Raw genomic sequence first — 21,513 nt, 5'->3', positions numbered from 1 at the left:
CACACACGTTGTCCGAGAACGTGTTGCGCAGCAGCTGCAGCCGCGCGAAGTGGCCGCCGATGACGCCCTCGAAGTCGCGATTGGCGGAAAACGTGTTGTCGGCGATGTAGACCGAGTGGGTGAAGTTCTCGTTGTACTGCCACACGAACGGCAGCGTCAGGTCCAGGCCACCACGGCGGTTGGACGTAATGGTATTGTTGTCCAGTACCCAGTGGAAGAGGTTGTTGGACAGCCAGTGATCCCTGCAGCAAAAGGAGGATGTCACCTCAGTTAGGGAAATAATTTAGCACCAATGCGCACATAACACAAAAATATGCTACCATGACCGCTAACAATGCAATGTAGGCACAACAAATATTTTTTTAAAAAACTAGATAACGGTCGGCTTCTCTGAAACGAAAACAACGGAGACCCAAACACCGCCCCTCGTACACCTGACAACGTCGAGAGCCAGCACCGGACCAGGCCGACGCTGCGCGCACCTGGCGAACTGACGGACGCCGGCGCCGTTGTTGTCGATCCTGGTGCGGTTGATGACGACAGTCAGCTCGGAGATGTTGCGCGACACATCCTCTCGGTACGGCGACAGCAAGAAGACGGCTTCCTCGCGGCTGCCAGATATCTCCGAGTCGTACAGCTCGATCGACGCGTTGGCCTTGCGCAGAAACAGCTCGCCCTGATCGCCGCGGTACCTGCAGACGCCAGTATAGACGTGCCAACCGCCCCACACTGACCTGCTCAACCGGACAGGGCGACGGTAGGCATGACGACTGCAGCACGCCATCTTACCCAACGTCAGCACAGAGTACATTTGCTAGGGAAATATTGTGATGACTAGGCATCCGTTTTACTGTTAAAGAGTCAGAGCCTGCCAATGACCAGTTTTTAGGTAAACATGTAGAACGCTTAAGCATACTCTCCTGTGCAAATTGATGTCTCACTTTTGCTACAAGTTTTCTCTGCTTTGCAATAATCAGAAGGCTTTGGACTTAACATGGGCTCGTACGCCCTGTATGGCAGAAGACTGCAGAAGCCGAGCTTTCATGATTTTTGTGTTTGAGTGCATAGCCTTACAGACATGCATGAGGGCAACATTTTAGTTGTGAGGGCTTTGTATGGACTGATGCAATCACTTTCTGCGAAAAAGTCGAAATCGTTCAGCGTTGCTGGTAGACATGTATCTTAATGTAGATGTCCTGTCCGAACAGCACGTGACTGCATCGAGCCTCGAACGGCTAGCTACGACGCCAAGCCAGACCTGTTGTAGAAGAATGTCGAGAGGGCCGTGTCGGTTCTTCCGGATGAGCGAGTTGCGGACACGCAGCCTCGGCACCCTGCCCAAGGCCCGCCGCCACCTGAGCAGCGACGTCGGTCGAACCTCCCGCACGTCAGTGCCTGGCGGGCGGACGGGGGGCGTGTCAGACCGCCGGCGGCGCGGCGGACGGCAGTCACCCGGGCTCGGCGCCGCCGCCTGCTGGCCGGGGCTGCTGAGCCCCCCAGGGTCAGCAGTCGGGGCGGACACTGAGACGGGGTGTTAGTCGGCGGCCGGGCGAGCCTCCTAGGGTCAGCAGTCGGGCCGGACACTGAGACAGGGCGTCAGTCGGCGGCCGGGACTGCCGACCCCCTGAGGGCCAACAGTCGGCTGGACACTGAGACAGGGCGTCAGTCGGCGGCCGGGGCTACTGAGCCCCCTGAGGGTCAGCAGTCGCCGGACACTGAGACAGGGCGTCAGTCGGCGGCCGGGACTGCCGACACCCCGAGGGTCAGCAGTCGGCCGGACCTGAGATAGGGTGTCATCGGCGGCCGGGGCTGCTGAGCCCCCTGATGGTCAGCAGTCCGCCGGACACTGAGACAGGGTGTCAGTCCGGCGGCCGGGCGAGCCCCCGAGGGTCAGCAGTCGGCCGGACACTAAGACAGGGCGTCAGTCGGCGGCCGGAGCTGCTGAGCCCCTGAGGGGCAGCAGTCGGCCGACACTGAGACAGAGTGTCAGTCGGCGGCCAGGCGAGCCCTGAGGGGTCAGCAGTCGGCCGGACACTGAGACAGAGTGTCAGTCGGCGGCCGGGCTGCCGAGCCCCTGAGGGTCAGCAGTCGGCCGGACACTGAGACAGAGTGTCAGTCGGCGGCCGGGACTGCCCACTCCCTGAGGGCCAGCGGCCGGACGCTGAAACAGAGCGTCAGTCGGCGGCTGGGGCTGCCGAGCCCCTGAATGCCAGCGGCCAGACACTGAGACAGGGTGTCAGTCGGCGCCCAGCGCCTCTCGCCAGTGTCCAACTACGGCTGCTGGCGGCAGCAACGGAGGATGACCACCAAATAAATCTCACACATGTCGGCGGGCAGCAACGTCAAGCAACGAATGTGTGGCAGTGGAAGTTCAGCGTCTGACGTCTGCCCACAATGTCAACATGGGTCAGTCATCCAGACTCCTGTCCGCTCGTGTGGCGGCCCACTTACGTCTGACGGCTGTCAGGAGGAGGACGGCGCCGCCGCTGGCTGGACCACGCGTCACGTACCGCAGCGTGATCTGGTAGCTGGACGAGCTGAATGGGGGAACGCCAGGAGGTCCGGCGCAGCTGCCACGTCTGCCGACCGCAGACAGTAGACGCGTCAGCCGCGGCAGGGCAGCCGGCTCAGAACTCAGCCAACACACGACCAGCGCGTCGGTCGCGGCAGACCAGCCGGCTCAGGACTCAGCCAACGGCAGACCAGCCGGCTCAGAACTCAGTCAACACACGGCCAACACACGGCCAGTGTGTCAGCCACACACACGCGCGCGCCACGCACGCACAGTACGAATCCACACCTACGCCCACGCCCCCCCCCCCTCACAACGCACAAACACATGGCGCGCGCATCAGCCATGGAGCTCTACCAACACATGGACAGCGAGCCAACCCTCTTTCAAGGACATCACTGTTCCACCCCCAAGTGCACTTCCTAGAAAAATGGTCTTTATTTGAGATAATTCCCGGTAGAACAGACAGTCGACAGCCAATGTGATTATTCACCACAGCCTCCAATATCGCCGAGCACTATGACTTTGCGTGGGCTTTCTTCTGCAGTGCACTGGAAGCATCGAATACTGAACTTACCGTCAAAAATGGAAACACCAGCAAAACACCGAGCTTCTAACGGCACACCAACCGTCGACAGATGAGCTGGAGGTCCACGACAGCTCCGTTGACACCCTGATTCCAGCCCACTCACCACAGCGCTGGGTCGGACCTCGTAGAAGTCGTAGATGTGAAGGTCCTCCGACGAGTCGTCGGCGGCCCGGACTCAGCACCTGGATCCCGATGACGTTCTCCCGCGACGTCTGAGAAGACCATGGAAAGCACTGTCCATCAGGCCGCAACAGAAGTCCCGTACTTCTCCGTCCACCGGAGAAGGCCATGGGAAGCACCGTCACCAGGCACGACAGCACTGCCGTTCTTCTCGGTCTTCCGGAGAAGACCATGGAAAGGCACTGTCACCAGGCGACAACAGCACTCCCGTACTTCCCGGTCCAACGCACCCAGCGCGAATATTCCACCCGATAAAGTTGGAAGCGAATCCCGCAGAAGGCACAGTTGGGGTAACCAATGGAAGCACGTTGTCCAACAGACATTCCTGTCCATTTTAGAACGTTGCAATGCCACCTTGTACTCCCACCATCGAGCCGGTGGTCCCATGTCCCAGTCCGTCCTCAGCGGACCGGTGTTTGGTCCGGCGGCCGTCCTCCTCTGGGCCGGCCCGCTCTCTCACCGTGACGTAGAAGACGCGCTCGGTGGCGTCCTGGCTGCCTTCGGTCACCAGGTAGGTGGGTTTGTAGAGGTCGAGCTCGAGCCGGGTGGCGGCCGACGGCAGGCTGACACGCCTCTCCCGCGCCAAGGCCCACCCAGCCAAGGCAGCTCGCGCCGCTCGTGACGGCTCAGCGCCGGTCATAGTGCAGGCCCGACTCGCCGTTTCCTCCACCAGACAGTCTGCGCGGCGGGGGCAGGCTACGCTCAGCCGGGGCCGCCAGTCCGGAGCGGCACGGCACGCGGACAGCACCACACCGGCGGCAGCACGTCACGGGTGGTGCGAGCGGGGCGCCGCCCGACCGATGCGCGCGATCATAGTCAACCGTGTTGTCAACCATGTGTTGTGTTGTCAACAGATGAAGGCTAACCTAAGTGTCAAAGCCCACCCCGCAAACAGAAACGTGAAATTCGGAAGGCTCTGGAACGGGACATCAAGAGCATCTATCCTATCGACATATTTCCAAACGCATTACGGGCTACGAAACAAGGCTGCCCAACAGGCGGAGAGGATAAGCGAGAGCACACGGAGGTGGCCTGATCGGCACAGAGTTGGCTCGACTTCGACTGACGTCACTCACCTGTCATCTCATCCAAGAGCGTTCTCAATGGAGATGCCGTGGCCGCGGTTCATCTTAGCCTCGACGCGCGTTCAGGTGGTTGACATAGTCGATCTTGAAAACGTCGGAGAACATGACGCCCTACGCCGTCCCCGTCATTGTTTGTCAGCACCACCGACTCCAGCACGTGGTGATTGAAGTCCATTCGCAGCGCTGTGGTAGGTGAGAGATCAACGCTGAAGCGTTGGGGAGCGGCACACAGGTTAGAAGCACTGAATATATGCACCGGCGTTCCAGTATGCGTCAATGCCAAGGCTTACTCAAGTTCAAAGTGGTCGAGGAGCTTTGGAGATTGCGGGCATTTCGGCTGCTTTCCATGGGCAAAAACATGCATGTCGAAGCATTTCACAAACGATGATGCAAGTTTGTTGGGAGATAACTCATCGCGGTTTTACTCCCGCTTTTCATGTTTTGGGCCCATGCATTCCTGGGTTGCTTCAAATCAATGTGTAAGGCTAGAATCCGATCTTGTGGCCTTCGTACCGAAGCAGTCATCATGCTGGGAAAAAAACGGTGGTACAGATAATATACTTGATCACAAACACCGCTACCACCAGCAAGCTTTGCCCTGTGATAAGAGCCCAGCCACACCGCGCAGCTGCGTCCCGAGATGGCTCTGCTCTACAACACGGCAGGTGACTAGCCGGCGCCAGAAGCTATTGTCTTCACTGAGAAATATAGTCACGTGCCACCCTCTAAACGCTAGATGCTGAGCAGTAGGAGGCTTCAGTTTGGATATAGCGCAGGCTCGAACCGTTCAATAGTCCGTTCCCTGGGCATACCACTGCCGAGCGTGAGCCCGAACCGTTCAATAGTCCGTTCCCGGGCATACCACTGCCGAGCGTGAGCCCGAACCGTTCAATAGTCCGTTCCCGGGGTACCACTGCCGGCGTGAGCCCGAACCGTTCAATAGTCTGTTCCCTGGGGCATACCACTGCCGAGGTGAGCCCGACCGTTCATTAGTCCGTTCCCGGGCATACCACTGCCGAGCGTGAGCCCGAACCGTTCAATAGTCCGTTCCCTGGGCATACCACTGCCGAGCGTGAGCCCGAACCGTTCAAGGTCCGTTCCCGGGCATACCACCACCGAGCGTGAGCCCGAGCCGTTCAGAGTCGTTTCCTCTGAGCAAACCACTGCCGAGCGTGAGCCGGAGCGGTTCAGGAGTCCGTTTCCTGAGCATACCACTGCCGAGCGTGAGCCCGATCCGTGGTTCAACATTCATCGCCCTTCATCAAATCACCCGGGACATAAGTGCTCGCATGTCTTCTCCTCTCCCTTCCTCGTCTCCGCTGGGAGACAGTGTCGCGGCCTTCCGCCCTCTAGCGAAGTCAGCGCGTGCGAGTGACGTGGTCTGCTTCCACGCCAGGGGGCGGTGCGGCCCGCCGCGTCGCCCAATCACCAGGCCCGAATGTGTAGGTGGCGTGAAATCGAGTCAGTCAGCCGGGCGTGCTTCCAGCCATACGTTCGTTCAGGATGTTCTTTCGGGCGGGCAGGCCGAACCGGACGCCGGCCCAGCTGACAATCGGAGCAGCGCAGCGGCCACGTCCGCCTCGTGCGGGCACGTGCGCTCCAGCTCGTCAGCCGACTCGTGCTGACAAAACCGGGTCACAAGTCCGTGTCGGTCACCGAACAGCCCACCGAGCTAGCCGGTCAGAGGTCACCGTCACCAAGACCCGCCGTAAAGGTGGGTAGGCCTACGGTACAGTAAACAACACACACAAAATCGTGTTAGACAGGAGGAAGCCTTGCCGGTCAACAACATCAAACGCTTCAGTGGGTGACCGTGTGTTGGTTGGTGGGCAGGCAGCCGGTGGCGCACCTCATAGAGGACGCGCGAGTCGAGGGCCCTGCCAGCGGGCACCTGAGCCCGCTCCAGCCGCCAGTCCAGCGTGATGTCAGCAACCCAGCCCAGCTGGCGGCATACCAGCGCCGCATTCAGCACGCTCCAGCCGTGGTCGCACACCGTGCCCCACTCGTTGTTCAGCAGCACCTGCCGGCAGCGGATGTGGCGTCAGAGCGAGGACCCGACGGTAGGACACGGCGGCCCGCGAGCTCTTCAGCACACCCCACACCAATCAGGTGGCGTCAGCCGCGCTCAAAGTCACAGCAATGTAAGTAACCATGAAAGCGGGCACGTCTATGAGGCCATGATCGCTGACATGATGTGAAAGATGGCCAATAGCCCTGGAAAGGCGGCTAAATGTTCCCTTCTCAGCAGTATCACAGTCAGTCTGACAGGTGCGGTAGTGCGCCAAAGCAACCTGACCAAGGTGCTGTAGTACGCCAAATCCCATGTGACTAACCTGCAGGCGGCCCTCGCGCTCGGTGCGGCCGCCCACCAGCCGGACGGGCGCCAGGCTGACGTTGTCCCGCTGGTCACGCTCCTGCAGACTGAGCGTGACACGCTTCTCCTCGCTCATGGAGGATCCCTCGGCGTGCAGGTGGCCGGCCACCATCATACCTGAGATCAGCGGACGCTGCTCAGCACAGCTGGACGAGACGCTCCCTTCGAAACGAAACCTCCAAGCTGCCACGTGCCCACCCACAAACTAGGTGGGAAGGCAGGGGCGTACCACATCGAATGGCGGGGTGTTAAAAAATAGGCCTAGGGCCTGGATAAGGTTCCAGAAGGCGAGCCAGGAGAGAGAGAAAAGTGATGTGCTTTCATCTTACGAAGGGCCTGTCCTAGCCCGTTACCGCTCCACCATGGGTCTGGGAAGGAACTTAATCCCCTTGCCTTGCGTGCGCCCTGCCCTGATGTCAACGATTGTCTTATCGTCCTCCGCCGTTGAACCTCCCAATCTCCTCAGGCCTTGGTGCACACCCCTGTCCCCGCCCATCACCTCAGCATGGTCTGGGCCGCCACTCCGACGAGCACTCACCTACGCTGTGCTCAAACTCGAGGCGCACGCCGAAGGCCACGGTCAGGCGCGCGCCCGGCCTGACGTAGATGTCGCGGGTGACCGAGAACGTGCCGTCGGGCAGGATGACCTGACCGGCGATCTCACCGCCGATCTCGCACCACCTCGTTCGGACCGAAGCTCGGCACGAACTGCTCGTTGAGCGAGAGGAGGAATCGAGTTGGGGTCGTTCTCGCTCAGCAGGAACGGCTCGAAGTCGGCCTTGGCCAGGTTGTAGCGGTCCTTGCGGTCGAACACGCGGTCGTACACCTGGTTGGAGCGCTTGAAGCCGAGCCAGTTGTGCGAGAAGTTGGCGTTGGCGCTCTGGTCCTCGAAGTGGACACCCAGTTCGTAGCGCGAGGCGGGATTCTCCAGGATGTTGCGGTAGACGACGGCCGACGCTGAGGAGACGGTGACCACGGCCGCCACGCGGTTACGCGGGTTCAGGCTGGGAAACGGCTCCGACACGTTGTTCTTCTGCAAGAAGTTCTTGGTGAAGAGGATCTGCTGAGCAGAGTCGTGCGCGTACTGAGAGGCGCCGATGTTCACCACGTACATGCCGGGCGTTGCGCTCGAAAAAGTTGTGCGTGATGTGTTGAGTTGGAGCGGCAGCTTCTCGACGGCCCGGCGTGTCGCCGCTGTACAGCCTCAAGCGTCGCCACCAGCTGGTCCGCGAAGTAGTTGTACTCGATGTTACCGAACACGTTCGACACCGGATGCCATGTTGACCGCCAGCCCTCTCGTTGTTGTGGAAGCGGTTGTGGCCGATCTGAAGCGTCAACGCACCCCGCGTGGAGCGCTGGCACGTCCACAGGTCCACGGCGTCCTGGCGCGCGCGCCGGAACACGTTACCGCTGATGTTGACGAACGAGTCGCGGCAAAAGTTTGCCGACGAACGCACCCTGCAGCCAGTTCCTCGGAGAAGTTAGAATAGGCCAACACGAGCTGCTGGCTGAAGGCCACCACCTCGCGGGTCTCGTTGTACCACAGTGACAGGCCGCGCCCTCTGTTGTCCGCTATCTCGCACCAGGAGATGTTCTGCGCACCGCCGGCGTAGGTGATGTTGATGCCGTCGCCGTTGTTGCCGGTGATCTGCGACCACGTGATGTTGACGTCGCCGCCACCGCCCCGCACGTGCACGCCGGCCACGTGGGAGTTGTTGGACACGACCGAGCTGTGCACGTGCACGAGCGAGCGCAGGTTCTCCACGGCGATGCCGCGTCCATTGTTGTCAGAGATGTCCGAGCTAGACACGTTCAGATCGTTGCGTTTTCCCTGAAATGACATTCAAGCATGAACATGCGCGACGTGGAATCACATCGCCTCAGCAGGAATGGCGCAGTCGCCACCAAAAGACCCAAAACCAAAAATACGCCAAAAAGAGAAATGTTTGAAAAAACTAGAGCAAATACAGTGCAGCGTGTCTTCGCGGCGTTATAATTATTTGTATTCACGGCCTCAACAATTCCGCGTGCAGTTTGCGGGCGCTGGACAGCCGGGGACGCGGCGGCTGGGGACAGACAACTCACCGAGCCCGGCCGTGACGGCCATGAACACCTCCGTCTGCGTCCGGTTGCGGGCGGAGAAGGTGACCAGCAGGTGGTTGCGGGTGGTCACCAGACTCTGCGGCCGACTGCCGTTGCGTACCTGCCGACAGCGCACAGTCAGCCGGCTGGTGCAGTGATGCAGAGGATGTCTCGCATTCAGCTGAGTATGATGTCCTGAGTCCTGTCCTGTCCTGTCCTGTGTAATCGCCAAGTCGGGTCGCACGCAATCCTTTCATATGTTTTTTTTACTTCTGTTTTGAATCGTCAGAAGCAATCAAATCACAACAAGCGTTGCCCCCATGACAAAATATATTTGAGAAACGTACAACGACAGACATATAGTGGCTTCAGAGGTAAGCGCTCCAGAAATTGCTGCAAGCCGTGGAGGCCTCAGACGAGCACGTAAAACACCCATAAATCTGGCCAAATACACTCAGTCATTGCACGCAACTGGACACATTCTGTAACTAAGGTCATCTCCGACCAAGAATGTCATGACAGTCTGGCGTTCTGACAGCTGACATCCGACCGCTGACGGCATTACAGCGAGCAACGCGCAGCGAACCTAGGGGCGCACCTTGAAACTACCGAGCAGTGGAGACGCCTCCGACTTCCCGTCGTAAAAAACTGATCTCAGCATCGTCGTTGGCTTCGTTCATCAGATACAGGAAGTTCACGGTGAGCACCAGCCCGATCCGGGAGCTGAAACGCTGGAATGGCCCCGGCGAACTTCAGCCGGGCGGCGGGCACACGTGTCGGCCTGCAGGACCCAGCCCACGCGCGACCGGGGTCCTGCACGGCACGCAGGGCGGTCACGAGCACTTCTCTGGGTTTAGATCATCAAGTGCTCAGAATGAAAACTTTCCTACACTAGACCAAGCGCTGCATTGGTTGTTTAAACGGCCCGTGCAGGAGCCGAGGCTGAAGCGAAGCGGCCTTTAATGGCCCGATGACTACAGAAATCATTTCTGATATCAACACCTGAGATGAGCGAGGAGAAGCTGGCCGTAGTAATACTCCGTCAGTTTCACGTGTCACCTGGCTATTTAACACAGTAAGAGCACTGACTGACAGCGGCGTGAGGCCTTCAGGCTCGCAGGACACCGTGCTCACCATCACGCGGAGGCCGCCTCACCTTCTGGCACCGGATCGGTCGGTGGCTGGTCTTGAACTGCTGCGCCACGGTGTAGAGTGGGAAGATCTGGCGGGCGATGGTGCCCGAGCTGCAGAAGTCGGCCACGGCCGTGCCGTCCACCTCGCGGCGCGGCGTCTGCGTGTCGTGCTGCACCAGGCGCAGGCCGTCGGCGCCGCTCCCCAGCACCCGGCAGCCGTGCACGTGCACGAGGCCCGTGGATGTGTTGACGTAGATACCGGTGCCTGCAACAGCACGCCCGCCTCGTCATCTACCGCCACGCTAAAAGAAATGTCCAGTAGCTCTTCGGAGGGCTCTTGCGAACGCGGGTCCAGATTGCGGTGCTTGCTGGAAGGCGCCAAGCGGCCGGGGTTGATGCACCCCGAAAATTGCTCACGGCATTTATCCAAAAAACGTCACAACGGTCAAGTTAGCCCGCTTTCCGTAATTTTGGTTACCGTTTGTTGATAACCTTTAGGTGGCAAAATGAGGAGGGGCTACCCGTAAGGAGAGGTTTTAGCATGTGTTGTTGCCTTGAATCACGGTTAAAATCCTTGGTACGGTATCGGCGTTTTAATCAAAGCTTGTAGGAGATGACACTATATTTTCGTTTGATATTCGTTTGATTATCATACCAACCCATATCGTATAATCTGACAACAGGCAGACAAAAGAACTCTGCAGTCAGACGTGGCACATATGTGTTTCATGGACCTTGACACGCCGAGGCCTTTGTGGAAAATGCACCAGTTGGGGGGGAAACCGCTTGAAAATGGGAGCGAGGCTACACCCTAACGAACAATTGGGTAGACATAATCATGAACTCTGCAAGAATTGGCACGTGAAACGCTGAAACACAACTGAGTACCAGGGCAGTGCAAAATTTAATGAACAGCATACACGAATAATACAACACGCCAACAGTAATTAAAACTAAGCCTTAGCACATCACTCAGGGGGTCTCAGTGATGTGTATATGGCAACCGCGCAGGTACACGCAGTCTGGAGGCAGCCGCCGCACGCACCAGCGTTGTGTTCGACGGTGCAGTGTTGATGTTGACCAAGGAGTCTGGCGCCGTGATGTTGATGCCGCCGCCGGCCGAGTGGCGGACCGTGACGCCGTACATCTGCGGTGGCACGCCCTCGCTCCTCGATCGCCGCATGCACCTGACGGCGGCAGAGAGCGGGTCACAGCCGGCGTCACAACCGCGAGCAGACGACGCCCAGAGCCGGCCACAGGCTAACTGCGGCCAGAAGACGGTCAGAGACAACCAGCGACTTCCCGAACCAGTGAACACAGCACAGCATCGGCGGGGTCTTAGGAGCCCGTCGGACGCCAGGCCGTCGCCGTCGCCGCCGTCTCACCTGTCTGTCGAGCCCCATGCCCGGTGTAGCACTTCCAGGTGGTAGAGCTTCGACTGGGAGAACTTCTCGTACAGCGTGTCGCCGGCGGTGAGCATCTTGTCGTGGGCGGCGTGCTCGAACCGGACGCCGCGCCACTGCGAGGCCGGCCGGCTGGCATCGAACACCGGCAGACAGCGCAGCGCCAGGTCGGCGTGCTCATCTGCGCGGGTCACACTCGAGGTCAGCTCTGCCACACATCTGACCAACGTCAGCCATCAGCCGGCGGCCGCTCCGGCCCGGCGCAGACCGACCGTTCCAGGCCCAGGGCAGACCGGCCGCTCCAGCCCGGCGCAGACCGGCCGCTCCGGCCCAACGCAGACCGGCCGCCCCAGCCTGGCGCAGACCGGCCGCTCCAGCCCGGCGCAGACCGGCCGCTCCAGACCCAGGGCAGACCAGTTGCTCCGGCCCGGCTCAGACCGACCGCTCCGGCCCGGCGCAGACCGGCCGCTCCAGACCCAGGGCAGACCGGCCGCTCCAGGCCGACTCAGGCCGGCCGCTCCAGGCCGACGCAGACCGGCCGCTCTGGCCCGGCACAGACCTGCCCCTCCGGCTCAGCACAGGCCGGCCGCTCCGGCCAGGCGCAGACCGGCCGCTGCAGCGCGGCGCAAACCGGCCGCTCCGGACCTCTACTTCGGCCAGTTTTCACGAACAACGAACAATCGGCTCTGTGTTGGTCTGAGCTCTGGGGGCCCGTTTCCCAAGCAGGGACAAGGCCGGAACTGCGACTTACGTTGGTCGGGCTCCTGTATCGTTCAGGGGCCCACAGCGCCTAATAAGGTATTCTGTGTCAACAAGTGGCCTCGAATTGGCCAGGGGAAGATTTGCACAACAGGGACGGGACGGGAATACAAATGACAGAGGGTCTCTTGCGTTGGTCGAGGCCCTCAGACAATTGAAGGAAACGTTAGAACTTATGAGGAACGCTCACATGGAAGCTATAGAAGAGCGCTGTGCCAGTCAGGGCCCTCAGTACCTAACGGTGGGCCCTCGATCCGCTTTCCAACATGGGACCGTTAAGCACATCTGGAGTATATGTGCCAATTATTTGACCACCTGCGGCGATCAGGGATGTTGTTGCAATCATGACGGTTCATGCGTCGATACGGGGTCAACTGCGCGGGTCAGAAAGCTTCCCTCGTCAGGGAGCAGACCAATGTGGTAAATACATCCCTCTAAGGGCCTCCGGACAAATTAGATGATGCCGCCCCGTGTCGCCAGAATGACGGCCGGAAGACACAGCGCAATGGGACAGAATGGCCCCTCAGCCCTTGACCGGGAACAGTAATGTGCCATGTAAAATAGAATAGTGAAACAAATAACATCAGAAGGTTTCAGCCTGCGCGCCGGGTAACAATAGTGTAGAGGTTAACGCGCCTACGTTAACTTCTGCGGGTCTGGGAACCACAAGCACGGGGTTCGATTCCCTGCGGTGTCCGCCCTTCCCGCCAGGGTGGGAGGCTGGCGACGCCATACAGCCCCAGCAGTAGTCATAAAGCCCCAATGGCACGCCCGTAACCTTGGGGAGCAAGGATAGTGATGACTTGGGTGGCAGTTTTCGTAAAACTGAACAGCAATGGCTACTGCATGTAACGCCAGGCGGCGGGCGCCGTGGGCACAACCATCGTAAAATAATGTTTCTAGGTATCTCAAAATTAAGTCGTTAAGTTCAAAAATTACACTGGGCGAACCTTTTTTACGACTTCGAGTTTTTTTCTCTGGACAGCTTAACAGTTAAAGCAACACGAAACATAGAGATTTTACCTTTTCTCCCCCAGCTACATCACCAGATCTCAGGACCACTTCGCGGTGCTATAAAGACCAACGCGTTTTTGTCATCAGTCTAAAAACCACACGTGTTAAATTACGCCCGGAATATCTTTAGATGTGCGATTCGTGGCCAGAAGCGTTCAAAAGTACTTCTTTCAAATGTGTCATCATTTTCGTCGACCCGTTCGCCACGGTCTGGCGTTGGCCGAGAAGCCGACGCTGCGCGGCTAAAGGAGACCACGGAATCCTTGATATCTCTGTACAACTAAGATACAAATTTTGATTAAGTTTTTGAGTTTTATCGGTTTAAAAAGAGTCCAATATACCAGTGTAAAATGAAGGGTGCCGGCGATTTATTTCATGCAGTCACTTAACGCATGCTTTTTTAAGAAAAACATGCCACCATTACCAAACAAGCCATATCCAGCGATTTTTTAGGGGCCCTTTTACCATCAGCGGGCCCTTTGTCAACCCTGCTTCCCCCCTCCCTGCCAAAGCTCTGGCTGCGCCCTACAGGCAACCTCATGCGCATGCCCAACAACAAAGCATGCGTTCACAGCTGCCCGGACGGCAAGACGACGACGTCATTCATGACGTCATACCCCATAGATCCTGCCTTTGTTGGGGTTCCGTGATGCTACGTGGAATCTTAGTCGAACAAACGCCCCGCGCCGTGTGACAATTATAATGTGATGCTGGCTAAATCTTTGTATCGAATTAGTTGGCTGCCCACCACTCGAGCGGCCGAACGCAAGAGTTAGAGACCCGGCTCCTTAGCTACGAACTACATCAGCCGTCTGCAGGCGACCCCAGCCGTCTGTAGGCGAACTCAGCAGTGCGCAGCCGACCCCAGACGTGCACAGCCGACCCCAGGCGTGTACAGCCGACTCCAGACGTACACAGCCGACCCCAGCCGTGCACAGCCGACCCCAGCCGTCTGTAGGCGAACTCAGCCGTACACAGCCGACCCCAGCCGTGTGCAGACGACCCCAGCCATGCACAACCGACCCCAGCCGTGCACAGCCGGCCCCTGCCGTGCACAGCCGACCCCCAGCCGTGTGCAGCCGACCACAGCCGTGTGCAGCTGACCCCAGCCGTGTGCAGCCGACCACAGCCGTGTGCAGCCGACCCCAGCCGTGCGCAGCCGACCCCAGCCGTGCACAGCCGACCCCAGCCGTGTGCAGCCGACCCCAGCCGTGTGCAGCCGACCCCAGCCGTGCACAGCCGACCCCAGCCGTGTGCAGCCGACCCCCAGCCGTGTGCAGCCGACCCCAGCCGTGCGCAGTCGACCCCAGCCGTGTACAGGTGGTGTCCGTGACGTACCGCAGATGCCGGCGCCCATGGCGCGGCTGCTCCAGCGGCAGTCCTGGACGCGCGCCTCCGAGCCGTCGCAGCCGGGCCGCTCGTACAGCAGTCGTCGCGTGCCGTTGAGCCAGGGGTACCAGTCGGCGTAGTGTCCGCCGGTGAGACCCAGCTGGCGGCACGCTACTCTGGAGTCGGCGGCCGTCCAGCTGGCGGCCGAGGTCGCACGGTTAACAGTCCAGCTGGAGGCCGGGGTCGCACGGTTAACAGTCCAGCTGGAGGCCGGGGTCGCACGGTTATCGGCGGCCGCCCAGCTGGCGGCTGAGATCGCACGGTTAACACCGCCACACACCATAGGTCTGGTTTGGCTCGATCGAGATCGGCGTCAGTTGGGTCAGCAATAGCCAGTTCAGGGGCATCGAATGAAGAAGAGTCAGGAGCGGTGAGGCAACTGCAGGCATCCGGGAGTGCTCCGCTATCGAGAACCTGGGTCTGCACGGGCGCTCGGGCGGGGCTTCCGCCAGGGAGACACTCAGGCCCGCACATGGCTGATGCATGCTACTTGCCCTAGGTAAACGGGGGCGGGTGGAGGTGAAGGATAAGACGATGAGTAATGAGAGCGGAGTGGATGACACGGCAGGGTCAGCAGGTAGGCCGAGTCTGCAGGCGGGCTGGGTCTGCAGACAACTACTGGGCTCAGGGTCAGCGGAGGTCTCCAGTGGGAACACGAAATGAGCAGGGCATTTAGCCGGGCTAGGGTCGGCGCAGTGCACATTGGAGGGTGGAGTCGGCAGGGTCTACAAACGGGCTGCAAACAACAAGCGGACACGGACTTACTACGCATCACACGGCATTAAAATCCGTACCCACAACTGAGCATTCGTGAAAACGGCGTTTGTTACATCACTCATGCATAAAAGATGACGGGATAAAAGACTTTGACGCGGGTTTTCATCACACACAATGTACAAAACAATTCAACCAGCGAAAGCGGAATATGCCATTTGCATAGAATTGAGCAGGTCCGGTAGCATAAATTGATCAGCATTACATATTCAGTTACACAGATCATGTTCGTCACTTCCATAAAGCAAACCACCGGTCCTAACATGAGTGTAACCACCTGGAAGATTCATCCCCTAATCTTAATAAAAGGAATTTTGCCCGGTCCAATTTTGCCCGTACAAGGCATCTTTCCTATGTTTCCCCATTTAACAAGTCACTTTAGGGTCAAGCTGTCTCACCGCCAGACCCGTGCCATCCATTCAACCCTGATTCCCCCCTCCCCCATCTCAGATATGCGGTTATGCCCCCGTGTCCCAATGGTAAAGAGCCGGTGGGAATCGCCCACTAAGCATAAAACAGCGGAAGGAATATGACGTTGCAAAACTTACCACGTCGCGCGTGCAACATAGAAAGAAAATACGAAAAGTTACGGGACAAACACAGATATGTAACTGTGGCGAGCAGGGGCCGGTATCGCACGAGAAAGCAGAGCATCTAATGGGCGTACGTGGCGACTTGTTACGAGCCAGACCGCAGGCTAAGCTGAACTTAACGTGAAATCACAAAAAATGGGTAATTCTGAAGTTCCGACCAGGTCCAGCCTCTCACGTCTTTGACCGCCTTCTTTGCGGCCATGAAACGTAGTGTCATGCTGTTTTAGTTGCAAGTCCAGGTATTTACATGAAAAACAGTTTTTCTCACACGCCTTCCCACAACTCTCCGAAATTACGACAGCTTGGCATTTCCATGCGATTTACAAAGACAATGTTAAAACTAGAGATTGCAACAAACGGAGGAACACAAGTCGAAGCCGCCAACCGATCTCGGCGACGCTGGCTCGCAGCGCCACGAGGCCAATACCATCTGGCGAAGAAGGAAACAGACGACCGCGCTAGTAAAAGTGTGGGTCGACGCGCGCAGCCGGTCCCGCGTGCTCGAGCGCAAAACATGGGCCCACCGGTCCGGTGGCATTATCAAGGATTGGTGCCAGATGTTTGCAAACAGAGGTGAGTAAAGATGTAAAACAATGAGCTCGGTACACAGACCTATCGCAAGGGAACGCGCTTGTCTAGAAATCACTCACCGAGCTGAACAAATACCACTGCCGGACCCATTTGAACCCAGTAATCAACCCAGAAACCATCAATATCGTTTTTGAAACCCAGGGTAGAATATCGCGCCCTGGAGTCTTAGCCGAGAAAGACTGGGTTATATAAGTCACAGATCAGACACACAGTCGTGTTTCCAAGTTTAATGAGATAAATATCCAGGCCCCTCTAAGTTTTTTTCTAGCACTACACTGGACAGTCACGAAAACGTGAATAATTCCAAATTTTCTATTTGGTCCACTGAAACAGTCAGGCCTGATCAATATGATAGACGAGCAATTTTTTCAACAAAGCTATTCATGCTATAGCTGCAGCGGGTCCTTGCCGAAGGGCCGGTGAGCAGCGGCGTTTTAGCTTTGGGGAAATGGTTTGCTGTACGCTGCGCCTCAATTGCGATCGTTTTCTGCTGTTAACTTGTGACAAATGCATCAGTATCGAAATTCCATTAATCATCATTTGTTGTAATTTCCCGGTAACTAGTTTTCAGCTGATGTCATCATTCGTCTTTGTGCCATAGCGTGATGTCCCTGCTTTTATGTTAACGTCATTATGCCCTTATTTGTAGCTGATAAATATATCTTTTCGGGACTTTGCCGCATGTCCTTCCGGGTTTTGAGATCGCGCGGACTACAGTTAGTGATGCCGTACATAATACGTGGAACATGTGACTGTGGATAATACGTGGAATGCATTGGCTCAAAATGTGAACAAGCATTATCAGCCTCAGCAGATTATCCCACACTTAGAACTGAAGAAATGAATTTGCTCAACTTGCGACAAACGGGCCATCCAAATAACTCATAAAAGCTATTTGCCTCGGTTTCCAGGGTCGGATGGCTGCAACCGCTCTGATTTTGGTATAATCCTCGTGACGATTATCACGTTCTTCATTAACTCACCTGCCCCATGAATCAAAATGCTCCAGGGATGTTATTGGTAATATACATCGGAGCGACGGTAACGAGGCCATGCTGGGGGGAGGGAGGGGGGGGGGGGGGGTAGTGCCGGTGGTGCTAGGTTGTTTTTATGTTTGTATTGCCTTGGTGCTGGGTAGTGCCAGTGGAGCCCGCCTTCCCGATCAGATTCATCATGAATGTTTGCCTGATGAGCGTGCTCCTCATGGCAGTAATCTGGTGCGCTACACTGCTCAACAAACATTCGGAACGTTTAGTCACGGCATGCTTCGCGTCAAAAAGCGCTGCCCAGTAGGGCATGCCAACAAGCGCACGCCAACACGCAGCGAGTGCTGCACTGTTGCTCGCACGTCTGACACCGAAGTCTCAGCCGAGGCGGCGCCTGTCGTCCCGGTCGGCAGCGGTCGGCGCCGGCCCTGGACGGACTACCGAGCACCGCTGACGCAGACTGCGCCTAGAGACACGGCCGGCAGCGGTCGGCGCCGGCTCTGGACGGACTACCGAGCACCGCTGACGCAGACTGCGTCCAGAGACACGGCCGGCCGCGCGCGTCATGCTTCACATGCGTGCCGAGTGGTGCGGCGGCGGCGGCGGCGGGGAGGCGGCGGAGCGGCGTGACCGCGGCGCCCGAGGGCAGCGACTGGGCTGCTCCGGGGCTGTTAGACAGCCTTGGACTGCTCTTCGGGTCACCGCTCTGCTGCTGATGGTGGTGCGGAATACGCCATCGGAAGTGAGGCCGACTGGAACCGGACCAGGTCGGTAACGGCGACCCCGAGTACGGGGAGGTGCCGCTCCGATACCGGCTACTTCGAGCTGAAGTTAGGGGACGTGGCCGTGCAGCGTGCTACAGGCTGATGGCCAAGCAAGCTGTCTGGTGGCGGTAAAGGGCACGGCGATAGCTCAGTAGTGTCGACTCGTGGCTTCATGACGTCAGCGGCTCGTCGTCGTATCGCATCCGCTCGTGTCCCTGTGGCGCACGCGCACGTATGTGTCCTGTACTTGCAGCGGACCTGCGCCGCCGGCTTGTGGCAGCGAACTGTCGGCCGACGGCTGCGACCTGTCGGCTTGTGGCCGCGAACTCTCGGCTGACGTCCGTGCAGTGTCTGCTTGTGGCCGCGAGTTATCGGCTGACGTCCGTGCAGTGTCTGCTTGTGGCCGCGAGCTATCGGCTGACGTCCGTGCAGTGTCTGCTTGTGGCCGCGAGCTGTCGGCTGACGTCCGTGCAGTGCCTGCTTGTGGCCGCGAGTTATCGGCCGACGTCCGTGCAGTGCGGGCTTGTGGCCTGGTCGTGGGCCAGCTGCGTCACGGCGGCTGCTGGGCGCTGGCAGCGTGGTAACAGATCGTCATCGCGATAATGACCGGCGGCCGATCCAGCCGCCTCAGCCGGCGCCGCACAGCACGGCCGCAGCCGGGCGGCCGTGTCGTCGCGACGCGCCAGCTACCGCAGCCGCGAGCCAGGAAGCCGTCTGCTGCCCTCGGACAGGGCACTGACATCAAACACGGGCGCCACCAGCGCTGAGCCTTCTATAGACGGCCCTCCGAACCATTTGTTTTTCCGCTGGTCATATGAGAGCTGCGCATCTTTTGGAGGGTTCTTCACGGTTTTGCCAATAGCGACAAAACGGTCGCAGCAACGCATTTACAAATCGCGTTGGTTATTTCCCCCTCCATTCGTCCTATTCTGAAGAAGAAATGTCAGAAGTGATTGTTATTGTTTCTTGTACTGAGAAATTGGTAACTGAAAAATTTCATGAAGACATGCAGCAGGGTTTTGAATCCAGAGGTGTTATATGTGTCCAAATAGGTATGCATCCAGGTAGACTAGGAAAGTTGTTAGAGCTGAGAATTCACGACATTTTATGCTGAATGCCTGGCATATCAAGGTTTTGGTTTTAATTTTGACTTAGAATTGACACATTTTTAAAGCAAATTTAAGGCCATCAAACATCTGCATTTCAGCCCTGAAATAGCACTGATATGCCGGTATAGCAAATTGAACTGTAACCTGGTTCGACGAAGAACCAGTCTATACCTATGTCTTTCTTTTAGTTTAAGCACGGTAATATTGACCTAGAAAGTATTTGGAATACCCATTTTCACATTAATGTGAAATTTATATACCCCAAATTTATAGCTGTGATGATGTGCTACGCACTTCCGAATATGGGATAAGAAGTTGACCCACACTTGGGCGGATTTTTCTCCGAACCATTGAGGTAGTGTTATCTCTTACATCAGAATATAAGAACCAACAAGTGTGAGCATTCATCCTTGTCTTCTAAGCTATTCCGACCTGGTTCAGGTTGTAATTAACGGAGGGGTTGGATGGAAACCAGCCAGGAGGTGCAAAGGCTGACAAAATTTCAAATCGATGTGTTCCCTCAGCCTCTTGCGATTGTACCCATTACCCTGCCTCAAGATTTTCGGGGTAAGAGGCAACATTAGAGGTATATTTAATGTTCAGGTAGCATGTAAGCCAACAGGGTACCCTTTCAAGGCTCCAAGCAGATCAAATCAAGATCAAGACCAAGATCAAGGATCAAGGATCAAGGATCAAGGATCAAGGATCAAGGATCAAGACCCGGCAGATTAAACACACACATGGAAGCTCTTGAGATAGTTTGATGGGAAGAAGGGACAACATTTTTTTAATGCTCGTGAAGTATGTGTCAAATTGAAGACTTGTTTAAATGAGTTAAGGTAAGACATTCCCTGGAAAGCATGAACACAGCAAAACTGAAATGATAACAAACTAGTGGAAACAGTTGGTGCCAAACAAAACTTAATTAAGGCTAGGCGGTCATTTTTACCAAGAGACGCTACCGCCAGCATACAAGAGGTTCCTTTTTACCTCACCTCGTATATGCAAGCTGATAAAAACGTACCTTCTACTTAGTTGAGAAAAAGCACCACAACCGTGAATCCCGATATCGGAATTCCCCCTATGGTCGCGGCCAGACTGAGCACTGGCGCTGCGCGCAGGCCCTGATGGGGCCCCGGCCAGACTGAGCACTGGCGCTGCGCACAGGCCCTGATGGGGCCCCGGCCGGCATACCTTTGGTGCCGAGGCAGCACTGGCGCTGCGCGCAGGCCCTGATGGGGCCCCGGCCGGCATACCTTTGGTGCCGAGGCAGCACTGGCGCTGCGCGCAGGCCCTGATGGGGTCACGGCCGGCATACCTTCGGTGCGCGAGGCAGCACTAGCGCTGCGCGCAGGCCCTGATGGGGTCACGGCCGGCATACCTTCGGTGCCGAGGCAAGCACTGGCGCTGCGCGCAGGCCCTGATGGGGTCACGGGCCGGCATACCTTTGGTGCGAGGCAGCACTGGCGATGCGCGCAGGCCCTGATGGGGCCCCGGCCGGCATACTTGGTGCCGAGGCAGCACTGGCGCTGTGCGCAGGCCCTGATGGGGTCACGGCCGGCATACCTTCGGTGCCGAGGGCAGCACTGGCGCTGCGCGCAGGCCCTGATGGGGTCACGGCCGGCATACCTTTGGTGCCGAGGCAGCACTGGCGCTGCGCGCAGGCCCTGATGGGACCCCGGCCGGCATACCTTTGGTGCCGACGCAGCACTGGCGCTGCGCGCAGGCCCTGATGGGGCCCCGGCCGGAATACCTTTGGTGCCGACGCAGCACTGGCGCTGCGCGCAAGCCCTGATGGGGTCACGGCCAGACTGAGCACTGGCGCTGCGCGCAGGCCCTAATGGGGTCACGGCCGGCATGCCTTTGGTGCCGACGCAGCACTGGCGCTGCGCGCAGACCCTGATGGAGCCACGGTCGGAATACCTTTGGTGCCGAGGCAGCACTGGCGCTGCGCGCAGGCCCTGATGGGGTCACGGCCGGCATACCTTTGGTGCCGACGCAGCACCCGTTGTGGTTTGCACCGTGCCTGCCGTGCCAGGCTCCGAGTGGCCGCCGCCGGCACCGCCCAAATGCAGTAGCCCAAACAAAGAAGGCCAAGAAAAGTAGCTTAAATGAGTACATGAAACACTTGTACTGCAGCCAAACGCTCCACGCTTTGGTCTGATTGAGTTCAGAG

General features: G+C 57.9%; 1 protein-coding gene and 1 long non-coding RNA gene across 2 annotated transcripts in view; both read right to left on the bottom strand.

Moving 5' to 3' along the window:
* The window catches only part of LOC119093472 (protein bark beetle-like), a 59,858-nt gene that overhangs the window by 16,460 nt on the left and 21,885 nt on the right, over positions 1–21,513 (bottom strand). Inside the window, 15 exon segments of the mRNA XM_037216426.1 lie at positions 2–242; positions 483–692; positions 1,259–1,395; positions 3,742–3,853; positions 5,917–5,987; positions 6,216–6,386; positions 6,700–6,857; positions 7,279–7,411; positions 7,450–7,867; positions 8,198–8,571; positions 8,836–8,943; positions 9,979–10,098; positions 11,001–11,142; positions 11,341–11,539; positions 14,470–14,657. Of these exon segments, the coding sequence (XP_037072321.1) occupies positions 2–242; positions 483–692; positions 1,259–1,395; positions 3,742–3,853; positions 5,917–5,987; positions 6,216–6,386; positions 6,700–6,857; positions 7,279–7,411; positions 7,450–7,867; positions 8,198–8,571; positions 8,836–8,943; positions 9,979–10,098; positions 11,001–11,142; positions 11,341–11,539; positions 14,470–14,657 (2,782 nt within the window).
* LOC119093749 (uncharacterized) lies at positions 8,562–9,469 on the bottom strand. Its single transcript, XR_005093669.1, has 3 exons — positions 9,421–9,469; positions 8,826–8,943; positions 8,562–8,571 (listed from the first exon to the last, which is right to left on the bottom strand). It is a non-coding gene; the product is annotated as an uncharacterized LOC119093749 (long non-coding RNA).

This window comes from Pollicipes pollicipes, unplaced genomic scaffold (genome assembly GCF_011947565.3).
Source record: "Pollicipes pollicipes isolate AB1234 unplaced genomic scaffold, Ppol_2.1 Scaffold_4002;HRSCAF=4701_pilon_pilon_pilon, whole genome shotgun sequence".
NCBI lineage: Eukaryota > Metazoa > Arthropoda > Thecostraca > Pollicipedomorpha > Pollicipedidae > Pollicipes > Pollicipes pollicipes.
This window is presented reverse-complemented; position numbering and strand designations above follow the sequence as displayed.